General features: G+C 42.5%; 1 protein-coding gene across 2 annotated transcripts in view; it reads right to left on the reverse strand.

The window, feature by feature from the left end:
• The window catches only part of RORA (RAR related orphan receptor A), a 728,434-nt gene that overhangs the window by 14,017 nt on the left and 698,145 nt on the right, over positions 1 to 16,272 (reverse strand). For both annotated transcript variants that reach the window (XM_029239445.1, XM_029239444.1), the window contains 2 exons: positions 7,054 to 7,195; positions 2,921 to 3,316 (listed from right to left, as the gene is read on the reverse strand). In XM_029239445.1, the coding sequence (XP_029095278.1) occupies positions 2,921 to 3,316; positions 7,054 to 7,195 (538 nt within the window). The remainder of the gene's footprint in view (positions 1 to 2,920; positions 3,317 to 7,053; positions 7,196 to 16,272) is intronic.

The raw sequence follows: 16,272 nt of genomic DNA on the forward strand, positions 1-16,272 counted from the left end.
AAATATCTTTTCTTAATCTTCACGACAACTCTAGGAGGACAGGGGGAAGATACTAGTATTATCTCCATTTTACAGATGAACAAACCAAGCCACAGTGAGGTAAAGTGACTTTTCCAGGTGTCATAGCTGCCAAGTGGGCGGTGATTCAAACATACACAATTTGGCTCCAGAGTCTATGCTCTGAATCTTTATAGTCCATGGGTAGGGAGACTGCAGCTTGCAGAGGTAACATGACTTATACTAGGTTGTACAACCTACAGCAAAGCTAGGACCACAACCCACAGAAGCTGACTTCTTGTCTCATGCTTTGCCCAACATATCTGTTATCTCTTATGTACAAGGCTTTAGTTATTAATTATAGTCATAAGTGCAGTTAGCTTTTTTATTTTTTATTTCTTTTGGCTGTGCAGCTCGGCTTGCGGGATCTTAGTTCCCCGACCAGGGATGGAACCTGGGCCCATGGCAGTGAAAGCACTGAGTCCTAACGCTGGACCGCCAGGGAATTCCCCAGTTAGCTTTTTTTAAAAAAGGAACCTAGGTAGTTTATCTGGAATGTATAATTCAGGTACTAAGTGTACATCAAGGGCAAAATTTCATAGCCAGGAATGCAGATGTATTTCCACTAACGGTAATGGATTAGTAGGTACTATTGTTGAAAGATAGAACTGAGCTTAGGATATGTTAATTTACAATTTATTTTCCAATTGCACAAATGGTTTCATTTGTTTCAAATCTGATGGTAAAATTTAGCCTAAAATGAAGTCAAGTTAGTTAAAGAAAGAGTCGGACTTAAGCCCCCAAGGAAATGTCAGGGAACTTCAGAGAGCTTTGAAGAAGTAGCAGCAAGGTCTCTGGCTGCTTTTACGCTACTCTTAGCTCCTCAAACTATTTTGCACCTCTAAATGGGACAGAAAATCAGAGCTCCATTATATCCCTTTCAACGAAATTCTTGTTTAGTTTTGGGTTTGGGGCAAATCCTAGCGATGAGTTAGTTTTATTCATCGTGGAAAAAAAATGCCACAATTACGTGTGAAAAATCCGTAGCTTAGGAGAACATGGAGAATGGATGAGGGCACAGGGCTCTCAGACTCACTGGGAGGTGACAGCTGTAGAAGAGGAAAGGGATTTGTGGGTGAAGGAGGGGCTGGGGAAATCGGCTGAGCCACTTCTGGCTCCACTCAGGTATTAGTGCACATTTAGCCCAAGTGCCATGTTCAAGGGACACACTTAGGCCAAGCGGTGTGAGTTTATTTCCGGGTTGAACATTCGACAAGCAAATGGCATAGATTCACTAGTATTTATGATAAAGTAGAAGCAAACCTAAAGCGAGCTAGGTCATTTTTCACTGTATCATGTCAGTTTTCAATCAAATCCTTATTCATTTCTGAAAATTTTACTTTCATTACAGCTCTGCTTAAGGCTCAGTCAACCAAGATCTCACGACAAAAACGGAAGGTTTTTGTTCTAGTTCAAGAAAAAAAAAAAAAAAAAATCAAGCCTAGCTCTGGCTCAGCTTGGCTTCTAGTTCAGAGGTTTCTCTGTTAATCAAAAGAGCTGTGATACACCTTTAATGCTGTTCAGTGGCTAAAGACCAGGCTTAAAATGTCCCTGCTCCTGAGGATTTAAATTTAGACCCATAAAGAGGTGCTTGTGTAAAAACCGTAAAGAACATTCAATTTGTTCTATTTGGAGAAAGATTTTACTGGAAATATAAATTTCACTTTAAAAATGTTTTATGGGGTACAGAGGTGGAGAAACCGTCTAAAGAACACAACCGTTATTTCTGTGAACTAAGGACGTCTGTGCTCAAGTCAGAACCTGCTGGTTCTTTTCCATGTGAAGTCTTCCTTCTCTCTTCGTCTTAACTTAGTCATCTTCATAGCAACTAATTGAAATATCCCAAAGGATTATAACCTTGTGTGAGGAACCATGGGGAGGAGTAGATCAAATTCTCAAACAGTAAAGGTCCTTATCAAAGTTTCTCTAATAATAGTGCTGTACTTAAAAATCGATTAAATATAACAGAGGATGTTATAACACAACTTCCTTGAAATGAAAAGTTTTCCATTGTCTGTGTTAACATTTCTAGGTCACATCTCCCAAGAAGCACCAATGTCACAGGAATAAGGAAATGACAGGTTTTTGTGGGGTTTTTTTTGGCATGGTGAGTCTTCTATGACATACATCAGTTTTGCATTAATATCCATCACCAAAACATTTTGGCAAATAAAGAAGCCAATTTCCCTTTAACGATTATAGAATGTGTCAGAGTTGCAAAACTTAGATGCATACGGCGACTGGGCAGGGATATAAATGCCGAGAGTGGGATGGGCCCATTTCAAGGCGTTAGGCCCTAAGTGGTACCAGTTGGTTGTTGCCATTCCCAAATGCTGGTCCAGTGTAACTAGACCATGTTTTTTTTTCCTTCCACAAGAAACTGAAAATCTGAACTTTCAGGTGGAATTGTCCAGGTTTAAAATTTTAGCAACCAATTCAAAAATTGTAAAGCTCTGCACTGGTCAAAAACCCATGTCTATGTGCCAGGTTAAGTCTGTGGGTTGCTATTTTTATAACTTTTGGTATAAAGCAATACTTAGAACATAACTAAATCAGTGGAGTTAATGGGGCCATTCCCTGAACTTACAGTTTTCTGTGGAATTTAAAGATTGCTTTAAGTTCATATTGTCTCAGCTCTGATGCTGAGAGGTCACTGAGTTTCTTGGATATATGATGGGAAACAGTGGACAGTCAAAACCAAGGGGGCAGGTTGGAATTATGAAGTGGTCCAAATGGTAAAGGTGACTCGCCCTTTTAGATGCATCATTTTAATAACATAACTCATTAAAGGAAAGTCAGACAAATCCCATTTCCTTCAAATGGCACAAGTAGTCCATCCCAATGGAAACACGGAAGCCATTACCTAGTTCTGCCATGGACACAGTTGGGGACGTCTCTCCATTGGTGAAAGAGCAGTAGGGAAAGAAGCCTGATGCTGGTGTGTAGTCACATATTGGTTCTGGTTTGATTCCGTTGATATCAAGACCTGACTGGTCCGGGGAAGGCTGTATGTCCAGGTAGAAGCTGCTGACGGCAGAGTCTGCCTTGCTGCCCTCGGGGGTGTGCCCGTCAATGTAGCTGCTGAGGTCGTCGTGAAGCTCCGTAAGCCCGTTGGCCGAGATGCTGTAGGTGGGAGTCAGCGGCTCGGCCTCTCCAGGCTGCTGTTGGTGGTCTCGCTGCTGCTGCTGCATCCGGTGTTTCTGTACTTCTGCGTACAAGCTGTCTCGTTGCTTTTTCGACATGCGGCCAAATTTTACAGCTGGAAGAAAAAAGCCAAGACACACCATGTACAACACGCTTTTCTCCATGATCCTCTCCAACATGCTTTAGGAGTTCCTTTGAAGTTGCAGACAATTCCATCAAAAACCACACAACCACAAAATAAGGACATGATCCTGAGGTGAAAATAAATGGTCCCACCTCACACAGGCTTGTTCCACATCCCAAACAGCAAAGACACATCCCAGAGGAGCTGCGTTTCAGAAACAGACCCAGGGCTGGTATAAGAGACCCAGAGCAATGACCACCTACGTTTTTGTGCTGTCACACAACCCCAGGCTCAGTAGGAGCTACTGAAATGCGACTTAATGGGCTTGTTCCCTCTCTACCCAGGTAGATGGTCTAGATGTTTCTTTTCCCAGTGTTCAGAACAAAGCACAGGGACGCACAGACTCACGGAGGTGTTACTGGGGCACAAGCAGTCAAACCTCAACTTGCACTCATTTCGCTAATCCGTATGCTCACATGAGTTTCTTCCTGATCAAATGGCCAAATCTGGGGCTTCCTTGAGAAAGCTCAACAGACTGGACGAAGCATTTGCAATTCCATGAATTACATCTCTTGAGTCTATGCCCTCTCTTGCTCCTGGGTCTTGAGGTCCCTGTGAGACCCTTGGACCTGTCTTTTTAAAATTATTATTATTCTTTTAACATCTTTATTGGAGTATAATTGCTTTACAATGGTGTGTTAGTTTCTGCTGTATCACAAAGTAAATCAGCTATATATGTATACATATATCCCCATGTCTCCTCCCTCTTGCATCTCCCTCCCACCATCCCTATCCCACCCCTCTAGGTGGTCACAAAGCACTGAGCTGATCTCCCTGTGCTATGCAGCTGCTTCCCACTAGCTAGCTATTTTACATTTGGTAGTGTATATATTTGTCCATGCCACTCTCTCACTTCGTCCCAGTTTACCCTTCTCCCTTCCCGTGTCCTCAAGTCCATTCTCTATGTCTGTGTCTTTATTCCTGTCCTGCCCCTAGGTTCTTCAGAACCTTTTTTTTTTTTTTTTTTTTTGATTCCATATATATGTGTTAGCATACGGTATTTGTTTTTCTCTTTCTGACTTACTTCACTCTGTATGAGAGGCTCTAGGTCCATCCACCTCACTACAAATAACAATTTTGTTTCTTTTAATGGCTGAGTAATATTCCATTGCATATATGTGCCACATCTTCTACATCCATTCATCTGTCGATGGACACTTAGGTTGCTTCCATGCCTTGGATCCATCTTTAAAGGACACTTTCTGCTGTACTCATTTAGCCTCAAGTAAAAAGAATATCAGAATTTTGGAAAGGGCAGACTCTGTGGAAGATCCCCATCGGGAGAATTTGTGTGTGCAGCCCTTCTCCGTGAGATGTGTCCCCATATTTAAAGTGGAACAGTGACTGGAGTAATTTTCCAGTTCATTTAGTATCCCAAATGATTTCTCCTAAAACACCCAGATAATTGAGAAAAAAAATCCTATGATTTCCTGGTCTGAACCCCCCACTAACCCATTTATTTCTCAGCCTGACTCTGTATGTGTAGATAAAGCCGCTGCTGGAGGGATTAAAACCTCCTAATTGATTATGGTTAAATTGATACCTGACCAGGTGGATGAATTCACCCATCTGACCATCAACATAATTCTATGACTCTTGGGGCAGGAGGCAGGATAGATGGAAGTGAAGTTGGGAATCAGGGCCCACTGTCCAGGCCAGCTGGTGGATCTTTTTCCTGCCAAGGAGGATGTGCTTTCATTCTGCACAGAGGAAACAAGCGAGCTGGATTCTGGTCAATTTCCAGTTTCCACAACTCAGGTGACAAACTTGGGTGGGGCTGGTTAGATAGCAGTCAGGCTGATGTAGGCTCTGAATTTCAGGCCTATAATTGTATAAGCCCCCAGATTCACTCCAAGTCCACAACAAAGTGTGCTGTCACTTATACGAGAAATCTCCACAAGGCATACTGAAGGTACTTAATTTTTTTTGAAAAGAATACTCTGGAACCCCCAAGGGGATTAATACCCATAGGGGAAACTTGTTCTGCTATGACTCTGAATTGTGTTTTAACTGTTTTCTTAATATTAACAACAGTAATCATGCTATCCCATAAGTGAAATGAATGGATCAGGCTTTTTTTGTTTTTGGCTGTGCTGTGCGTCTTGTGGGATCTTTGTTCCCTGACCAGAGATCGAACCCACGCCCCCTGCAGTGGAAGCCCAGAGCCCGAACCACAGGACTGCCAGGGAAGTCCCTGGATTGGGTCTTGAGAAAATACACACACAACTTGTGATTTTTAACTTACAGATTCATAAGAGATATACCTAATTTTGTGAGTTTAGTGCCACTGGAAGATGAAATCTGCAGAGCTGCATATCACAGGATTTCTGAGAATACAGTGTGAGTTCTGTGACTTGCATCTTCCAATCCCCAAAACTTCACTTTGGTCCTACAAATTCTAAGAGGTCACCCTGTGTACAACTTGTGCCTGGGTGGGTCCACAGGCCCCAAGAACATCTGATTATGGGGAAAGGAGACCTTCAGAATGCCTGCCCAGCAGTCTGAAGTTATTTTTCCACAGGCTGAAACTCCATTGGAAGAGATGTTTCCTTCAAAGAGATCTCTCAAGAGAACCAGCCAGCCAGTATATTTGGAAAAGTCCTTAAAATGTATCCACTACACTAACTGCCCAATTTCCTTATATAAGAATAGTCTTGAAATCTGGTGTTGATTATTCCGTGCACTTAAGACAGTTTTCCAGGAAGATCCTGAACTGTTTTGCAAATAAATGGTAGATGGTCTCTAGTTCTTAAAATAGCTTCTCTTAATGAAAAGAACATTTGTCACTTGGGCATGCTTTGCATTATTTTCACACATACTGTATGTACAAACGTTTGACTTTGGATCCAGTTAGCATAAAAGCTAATTCATCCCAACTGGCAATAACCTTACTAGTGTAAGACATGTAACAATTAGCTCTGGCTTGTGTCTTCTGTGGGGAAAAATGCTTCTAGAAGGTATCCTTTTTAAGACCCTCAGGTTAACACTTACCTTCCATCAATTCATCCACATGTAATGTTTTAAACCAGTAGTCCCTAACCTTTCTGGCACCAGGCACTGGTTTCATAGAAGAACATTTTTCCACGGACGGGGGACGGGGGAGATCAGGCGGGAATGCGAGCGATGAGGGAGCGGCAGATGAAGCTTCACTAGCTTGCTGGCCTGCCGCTCACCTCCTGCTGTGCGGCCCGGTTCCTAACTGGTAATGGTCCATGGCCTGGGGGCTGGGGACCCCTGTTTTATTTTTTTTGCGGTACACGGGCCTCTCACTGTTGCGGCCTCTCCCGTTGCGGAGCACAGGCTCCTGACGTGCAGGCTCAGCGGCCATGGCTCACGGGCCCAGCCGCTCCGCGGCATGTGGGATCCTTCCGGACCGGGGCACGAACCCGTGTCCCCTGCATCGGCAGGCGGACTCTCAACCACTGCGCCACCAGGGAAGCCCAAGGGACCCCTGTTTTAAACGTCAAAAATCTGAAGGTGTTCTGACCACACAGACAATTCTCCTCCATGCCACCCCCGCCCCCAGCCCCCCATCAGCCAGTGAACTGACTGGAATGGTTTATGGAGGAGAAGTAACTGCTGTGACACCCACAAAGCTGCCAGAGGAGGGAGGGGTGGAGGGGGTCGAGGGACAGAGGGGACATATTCTGGCAGATCCGGGTGCTCACCATCTCGAGACATCCCCACGGCAAGGCATTTCTGTAATCGACAGTGTTGGCAGCGGTTCCTACTGGTTCGATCAATCAAACAGTTCTTCTGACGAGGACAGGAGTAGGTGGCATTGCTTTGCTGACTTCTCCTGAAAAAGCCCTGTGATTCAGTTATGAAATAGGAAACAGGTTAGTGTCAGCTGGAGCTGAATGATACTAAAGGCAAGAAACGGAGCGCCACGCAGCATGCACATTTAATGGAGAATTAAACTGGTAGCACAATCATCCTGGAGACCATTAATGAAATTAAAGTCACTTCTTTTTCCTCGAGTAAAATTGATCCCCAGAGCCCAATCCTGTGTCCCTTACACATGCAAAGCTTTCTTTAACTGCAGCAGACAGCTGCCTATGTAGAAGGCACAGGATTGGGCCCTCTTCTTGGTCTCTGATGATCAAAGGCTGTGTGCTTAATGAAACGGTACCAAGGCACTTATCTTTAACCTTTATCTCCAAAACATTTTTAGTAGAATACACACAAAACACTCTTCTGGGGTGTCCAGAGATAAGAAGGTGCAGCCTCACCGTAACACAGGTGGCTGCAATCCTGGTACACTGTGCTCATCTCAACCAGACCACGTAAATCCACCGTCTTTTAGGCGTCTTCCATTCCTCAAGTCAGAATCTACTGCCCCAAGAAGTTAAGTGACACTTGGAAGGATTATCTTGGCAGATCAGTCAGACTGGGAATACTCTACCCTTGACAGTTTGGAAATATCCTGTGTTTAGAATCATGGCCTTGAAGATTGAACAAATCCAATCTGATGTTCATCAAGTTCCACTTAGTAAGCACTGTTTTGGAAATAAGGAGCTGTACTAAGATGCGTAAGGAGCACTGACCTCAAGGATTTCACTAATTCATTCACTCATTGATCCATTCATTTTTGCTGATTTCTTGAGCTGGATTCTTAGTAGCTCATTAATTTTCACTGCTGTTTCTTTTCTTAAAGCTGCAAGGGTTCCTTTTAGTTACGTTTTGGTAGCAACCCACAAGTTCTGCTATGTAGTATTTTCATGATTATTCAACCTGAAATCTGCTCTAGTTTTCAACAGCTTTCTTCTTTAATCCATATGTTCTTGAGAAGCACATTTTTAAAAGTTGAAGTATAGTTGATTTACAATGTTGTACTAGTTTCTGGTGCACAGCAAAGTGATTCAGTTACATATATATGTATGTGTGTGTGTGTGTGTATATATATACATATATATATATAGTTCCCTCTTCTATACAGTAGGATATTGTTGTTTATCTATACAAGCACAGTTCTTAATTTCCAAACATATGGGGGGTTTGTTTCTGGTTATCTTTTGATTGTTTACTTATCTCTCAGTGGTTTTCCAAACTAGGGATGTACTCTGAAAAAAAAAAAAGAAGGTAACCAGAGTCATTTCTATGAAGCAGAGCCATGGAAGGTACACAAGAGTAGAGTCACCTTCAAATCTCTAATGGCAAAGACAGATGATCCCAACCAAGGGGACACTAGTGGAGAAGGTAAGGTAAAATCCTGAAGAACTAACAGAGTGACAGAGTGCTGGGCAAACTGATAAGAGCACTCTCTCACCAGAAGATTTTTCTAGAGGCCAACTTGGCAGTTCTATCAAACTCCTTAAAAACATGCCTATCCATTGAACCAGTAACTACCCTTTAAGGAATATGTTTTAAAGGAATGTTAAGAATGGTACAGAGATTTACCTACATGGATGTTCATCACAGCACTATCGGTAAGGGAAAAAAAAAAATTAGAAAGACGCTAAATGTCCAACAGTAGTGAATTGTAAGAGTCATACTGGATATCTATACATTCAGCAACCTTTAAAAACGGTGTTTTAGAAATACAATTATTGACATAAAAAGGTTATTAAAAATATACTTCTGAATAAAAAAAACAGCTAAAGAACTAAACACAACATAATCCAATTTTGTAGGGAAAATCCATATATTTAACATGGAAGAAACTTTGGAAAATTATGCCCTCGAGTGAAAAGAACAGCTGGCACTGGTTGGTGGGGGCATGAGTGATCTTAATTTTCTTTCTGTTCATCTGTGCTTTCTGATTTTTCTACAGTATGTGGGTAGAAAGGTATGTGAGCTACTCAGGAAGAACTATTCAGTACATCTGCTTTCTTCTGTGATGGCTGGGGACTTGGTGGATTAAGTCACGGTTATGATGGATATGACCTCAGTTCCCAGTTCTTTCCTTTTGGAAACCAACTTAGGATGGGAGGGACAGGCACTGACCTCTTACCACCTCTCTGCCAGGCTGCTCACTGACCAACATGGGCAAGGCTGGGGGCCCAGGGTCTCAGAATGTCTATTGTACTTCAAACCTCCCTGATATCAAGTCTGGCCTCTTCTGTGAGGCAATCTCTCTCTCTTCTCAAAATATCTAAAAAGCTGTGGGTTTTTTTTTTTTTTTTTTCCTCTGTTGACAAGAAAGTGAGAAGTAAAGCTTTCTTTGGGGCTTAGTGGAGAGAATTCAAGAAAATATAAATGGTAACAGAGGCAGATAATCCTTAGAAAGAGATACCAAGAGGTCACCTGTCTAGGTATTCAGTTGAGTCGGAGACACATAATCTCTGTCAAGGCTGAAAGGTGTTTATTACCTTCTTGAGACTCCACCACCTTCAGACCCTCCATGTTTGCTGTCACTGCAGGTGCCTAGGATCAGGAATTATTTGCTTTTCCTTTAGCTGACGCTGAATTTTTCTTCTCCTTTAACTGAGGCTGAATGAGCCTGCTCCATTTCGTTCTATAATCGTCGAATATGAAGAATGTCTACACAATCTCTCTTTTTTCTTTAAATGGAACCAGTACTTGCAGGCTGCCAAGTTATCTCCCAGTACCTTGTCTGTAGACCGAATCACAGCATCTGTCACCTTTCTTTCTAGGTTCTTTTGTACCTTTAGTATTTCTTCTTAGGATCCTTTCCAGTTTCTCCACTTTCTTAAAAAATCTGAAATCCAGGACTAGACACAGCTCTTTTTTTTTTTTTTTTTTTTTTTTTTTGCGATACGCGGGCCTCTCACTGTTGTGGCCTCTCCCGTTGCAGAGCACAGGCTCCGGACGCGCAGGCTCAGCGGCCATGGCTCACGGGCCCAGCTGCTCCGCGGCATGTGGGATCTTCCCGGACCGGGGCACGAACCCGTGTCCCCTGCATCGGCAGGCGGACTCTCAACCACTGCGCCACCAGGGAAGCCCCTAGACACAGCTCTTGAATAATGCTTGGATCATTATCAAAGGAAAAAAAAAGGCTACTCTTTAGTTTTCACATACTAAACTCAAGTTAACATCAAACCACCACTAATGAAATTCCAGGATGTTAGCACAGACGCTATATACAACCACTAGTTTGCTCTGCTACAAGAGAAGTCTGGGAGGGCATAACGATAATGATAATGATGATGATGATAAGAGAGATCTTAATGAGTGTCTATATTAATCATATCTTTTTATTCTGTATTTTTAATGCTTTGACATCTTGAGGTCTTGATAACCCAGGAGCAAATGACCCAGGAGAGATTATGCTCCCCAGGACTACCTAATTCCTAGAAATAGCAAACAACTTGCCTGGGAGCACACCTTTTACATGCAGACCAACCGATCCAGAGCCCTAACATCCAGCCACCTCCTCCGATGCTTCCCCCTCATTCCATCTGCCTCCTGACTGACCCTGGTGCTTTCCACTGTGGTCCTCTGTGTGGCATGCTGTGCCTCCTGTTTCAAGGGACCTATGTTATAACCAACTTCTCTTTTTAAAAATTTTTATTTTATAGTGGAGTATAGTTGATTAATAATGTTGTATTAGTTTCAGGTGTACAGCAAAGTGATTCAGTTATACATATGCATGTATCTATTCTTTTTCCAATTCTTTTCCCATTTAAGTTGTTACATAATATTGAGCAGAGTTTCCTGTGCTATACAGTAGGTCCTTGTTGGTTATCCATTTTAAATATAGCAGTGTGTACATGTCAATCCCAAACTCCCAATCTATCCCCCCCACAACCCTTCCCCCTTGGTAACCACAAATTCACTCTCTAAGTCTGTGAATCTGACAAACTTCCCTCTTCACAGCAGTCGTTTTTTGTCTATATGTCTCACCTACTTGATTAAAACCAATCCCAGGAATCGTTAAAACAGAGCTTATTATTTGCTAGGCACCTTGTGCTTTACATGGATTTCATCACGTAATCTTGACAAGAGCAACACGAGGCAGTTGCTATCGTTTTCCTGGTTTTTAGGTCAAAGAACCTGAGGCTTAGAGAGGCACTAGCTCAGAACCCCACCCCCACCCCCGCCCCCCCTACCCCCCTGCATGGGGGTAAAGCCAGGATCTGAATTTAGGTGGTTTAATTCCAGAACTCACACGTTTATCCCTTTTGTTATTTTTCTGCTTCCTTTGGGTGTCAGAAGGATTCCCACTTGGGGGTTCTCATAGAAGGCAATCCTGAAAGGAGGCAGTGTCAAGGCACAAGGTATGCATGACAAAAGAGCGAGACTGATCTGCTCTGAAATTAGCGTTTTCCTTCAGGTTAGCCCCTTTGGCTGGCCACGGCGCCAATGCCCAGGCATTTTACAGATTCCTCTTCTACTGCCACCTCCTGATGTGGGTTATTCACATGAGGAAACCAGTCTCACGATTTCGTGATTTTTCCCTCATTTCCGACTGGGAGAATTATGTCCCCATTTATTCAAGTTACTTTTACTCTGGCTTGTTTAGAAAACAAACATAACAACAACAAACTGACTTCAAGGACACACAATCACTATCATTAAAGATGTCTGAGAAATGCCATCAGTTGCAAGGCAAATCCACGAGGTTTTCCACATGCTCTTGGAGCGACAGCACTGAGGCTGCAACCAATGTTTGGAAAAGGACTACACTTCTTCGGATGCCTCAGCTTTGTTTTTTGTTTGTTTTTTATTGATGTACAGTTGATTCACGATGTTGTGTTAATTTCTGCTGTACAGCAAAGTGATTCAGTTTTACATATATATATATATTCTTTATTTAAATATTCTTTTCCATTATGGTTTATCACAGGATATTGAATATAGTTTCTTGTTCATGGATGCTTCACCTTACTCTTTACAACACCATTTATTTCTCACTGAGTCATTTGAGCAAATGACTGTGGAAAGTTCAGAGAATGGCAGTGCTAAGGACCAGAAAAGAGACCTTTCTTTTGGATTAAGTCGACAGAGTCATGCCCACAAGGCTAGCTATCAAATACCAAGTGGGAGGGGTCAGGTGGGGTTATAAGGTGAGAGCTGTGAAGGGAGAAAGAGGGTAAGCCTGGGTGACTCTGATACACTAAACTTTGCATTTCAGACAGAATGAGGTTGGTCTTCCTTTCCTGCTCCCTTTTTTCCCTTAAAAACAAACAAACAATAAAACTTTTCATTTCAGTATTCCTTGGGGTTTCTCAGAGGATTTGGGCAGTTAAACTGATAAAGTATTTAAAGCTGATGAACACCTAAGAGGAGAAGGATTAGAAGAGCAAGAAAGAAGAGGAAGAAAGGGAGAAAGTGTGGTAGGTACCTTCCTTCCTCAAGGGAGAAGTATGCTCATAAATGTAGAAGCAGGATCTTGACTGACTGGGGAGCAATCCTGGAGAGGGTCACACTGAGAAATGAGTAAGCTGAGACACCAGTTCTAGGGGCTGGGAAGCTTGAGGCCACACAGAGAGCAGTGACAGCACAAGGCAGCACTCGGAGTTTTGGGGTGGAACTGAGGAGGTATACATAAAGAAGAAAGTGCTGAAGCTGTGAGTCAGCTGGGAAAGATATTAAGTACACAATTTTGGAGTTTTATTTCTAAAAGCTAAGCTAATGAATGACTTCTTTGGCTTTCTTAAAAGTTCACTTTTTATGGATGTCAAGATACACGGAGATGTGCCATTATAAACATGGTGGGCTTGAGCAGAGAGGGCCACCATGATGAATTGCAGGGTAAGATACAGCACTTGGTGTGACTGCGGCACACTACCACCACCTAGTGGCAGCATACTCACATGCAGTTGTTGCAATACATTAGAACAATACAAACAGGCCTTCAGAGATGAAATGAAGTAGAGAGATTATCAGATTCAGTAGTTCTCAAACTGACGGTGTATGAGGATCACCCATGGAGCTTTTAGAAAATACACATGAGATCTATTGAACTACAACCTTTGGGAGTATAGTCGCAGGCATACAAACTAGTTTGAACCATGTGAAAGCACCATTTTTATAGGTCAAAAAAGAAGAAATGTCATTTTGTATGGCAAACATTTTAACAAAGCTTTCTGAAGACTCGGCTGCCTTCCCTTGTTAAGGTCTAGTTTTCTGATTTTGCAGATAACAAAAATGAAGCTCAGAATGGTAAGTGACTTGTCCAAGGCTCTCCCATGGCTACGTGTTAGTGCTGGGACTCAAACTCCAATGCCCTAATTTTAAGTGCAGTGTCCTCCCACGTAAGCATCTCTCCTGCAGTGCTGGGCTAACAAAACCGATGTCACACAGTCTTGATTTCCTCACACATGTCAGCCTTCTGCCCCCATTCCTGCTGCCTCAAAGAGAACTCTCAAGTTTATCTCCCCTTATTTCACCAAGTCTTTCAAAGTGCCTTTCCTTGAGTTTTATTCCTGATTCCTGCCTCTATTCTCTGGGAAAAAAAATTTTTTTAATAAATAAATAAATTTATTTATTTTTGGCTGCATTGGGCCTTTGTTGCTGCGCGTGGGCTTTCTCTAGTTGCAGCGAGTGGGGGCTACTCTTCCTTGCGGTGCGCGGGCTTCTCATTACGGTGGCTTCTCTTGTTGCAGAGCATAGGCTCTAGGCGCGCAGGCTTCGGTAGTTGTGGCACGCAGGCTTCAGAAGTTGTGGCTTGCGGGCTTTAGAGTGTAGGCTCAGTAGTTGTGGTGCATGGGCTGAGCTGCTCCGCAGCATATGGGATCTTCCCGGACCAGGGCTCGAACCTGAGTCCCCTGCATTGGCAGGCGGATTCCTTAACCACTGTGCCACCAGGGAAGCCCTGGAAAATTTTATTTCTTAATTTAAAAAAACACAACAATTTGGATGTATGCTATGAAATTTTTAATCGATTCCACTAGATTGGAGCTCCCCAGCACAGGGACTGAGGCCGTGGGTGTGGGAGAAGGCTGATACCAGGTTGCAAGAGCTGAATGTTAACATTTCAGGAATTTTGTAAACCAACTGTTAAACATCACCATTATTAAACGTTAACTTATTATTTTATTACTATTTTGCTGCTGTCCCTGTTTTTGAGGTTATTTACATCAATTACATCTGAATGGTAGCTCCCTGCATAACGGTGTGCTACTGTGCACCTTTTCCTTATCCTGCGTGCAGTGAGGTGTCATGTGGGGGGGTCTGAAATTGACCAGGTGCTGAGAGTATTCACGCCACAGAAATTGACAAGTGCTGCGGATCAGGGCTTGATTTATGGCTCTGCTTACCGTCTAGATTTAAAAAGTGATGAAGATAAATTAGGAGTTTGGGATTCACATATACACACTACTATATAAAAATAGATAACCAACAAGGACCTGCTGTATAGCACAGGGAACTCTACTCGATACACTGTAATAACCTATATGAGAAAAGAATCTGAAAAAGAATAGATATATGTACATATATATATATAACTGAATCACTTTGTTGTACACCTGAAACTAACACAACATTGTAAATCAACTATAATTCGATAAAAATTTTTAAAAAGTGATGAAGAAAATGATAATGATGTGGGTTCAATTTAAAAATATGTCATGTCTGTAGCCATCACATTGTGAAGAGCACAAGAAAGAATGTAAAGAAATATTCTTCCAGTTTTTAAACACGATTATCTGATTCAGCAAAGAAGTTGTTCAAGTCATCACTGACGAATGAGTGACGCTCCAAAACATGTTTTTCCTTGTTTCACTTTCCTCTTATTCATTAATGTAAACGAAAAATCACGTTGGTGCTACAGTCTTTCGTCAGTTGCAACCACAGGTATGGATGTGAGAGTTCAGCAAAAATCAATGTGCACATTCCGTGAGAAATGGCCGTCTATATATATACTATATAGTGTGTATGTATATATATATATATATATACACACACTATATACTATATTCTCTGTTTATAATATTGTCGATTTTACTATTTATAAAATGTATGAAATTACATCAGTGACATATACACTAAAGTTATGGACATACATATAGACACTGCTGGCTGCTAAAAACTGACCAGCACGTGACTGGACTGAGTCCAGTCCTTGCTGGACCCCTCGCTTCTCACCAGGCTGTCTGAGTGGCTCCCCTGTATTCTGGACAGGCACAAACCCAAAGCTGTGGCCTGGCCTTCTATAGCCTTGTCACCCCCATCACCAACACACACATACACACACACTCTCCAGAAACCTCAGCTGAATGGCTTTATTATTCTTTTTAATTGAAGTAGAGTTGATTTACAATGTTGTGTTAATTTCTGCTGTACAGCAAAGTGATTCAGCTATATATATATTATATATATATAATATATATATATATGCCTTCTTTTTAAATATTCTTTTCCATTATGGTTCAGCATAGAATACTGTAGAGTTTTTCTCTGTGCTATACAGTAAGACCTTGTTGTTTACCCATTCAATACATACTGAATGGCTTGATCTTCATTCCGAACAGAACATTTCCCGACCCACTGACCATTTTCCCAGCCTCTTCTCCTCCAGTGTTTTCTTGTTCAGTCAAGGGTACCACCATCACCCAGATACTCAAGGCACAAAGGTGGGCTTCCCGGCCTCCTTGCCACCCACATCCATGCACTCACTAAGTTAGGCTGTTTCTGGTCATCTTCATGTTTCCCCAATCCATCTACCTTTCTCCATCTTTACCGCAATTTTCTCAGGTTCCCACATCTACCATCTCCTGAATGGGTTATTACACAGCCTCCCCACTGCTCCCTGCTTCCATCCTCCCTCCCTCCAATCCATCCTCACACAATCACCGAAGATGTTCTGTTTCTAAAAACAGAACCCTGATCAAGTCCCTTCCCTGCTTAGGAGCCCTCAATGGCTCCTCACTGATGACCTGGCTATGACCACCTGTCCAGGCAGCTCTCTCCTCTTCTCGAAGTCACACTCTGGCCAAGCCTAAACCACTGTGTCCACAGTTCCTCAAAGGATTCCACAC

The sequence above is a fragment of the Monodon monoceros genome, unplaced genomic scaffold (assembly GCF_005190385.1).
Source record: "Monodon monoceros isolate NGI ecotype Baffin Bay Population unplaced genomic scaffold, NGI_Narwhal_1 Super_Scaffold_21, whole genome shotgun sequence".
NCBI lineage: Eukaryota > Metazoa > Chordata > Mammalia > Artiodactyla > Monodontidae > Monodon > Monodon monoceros.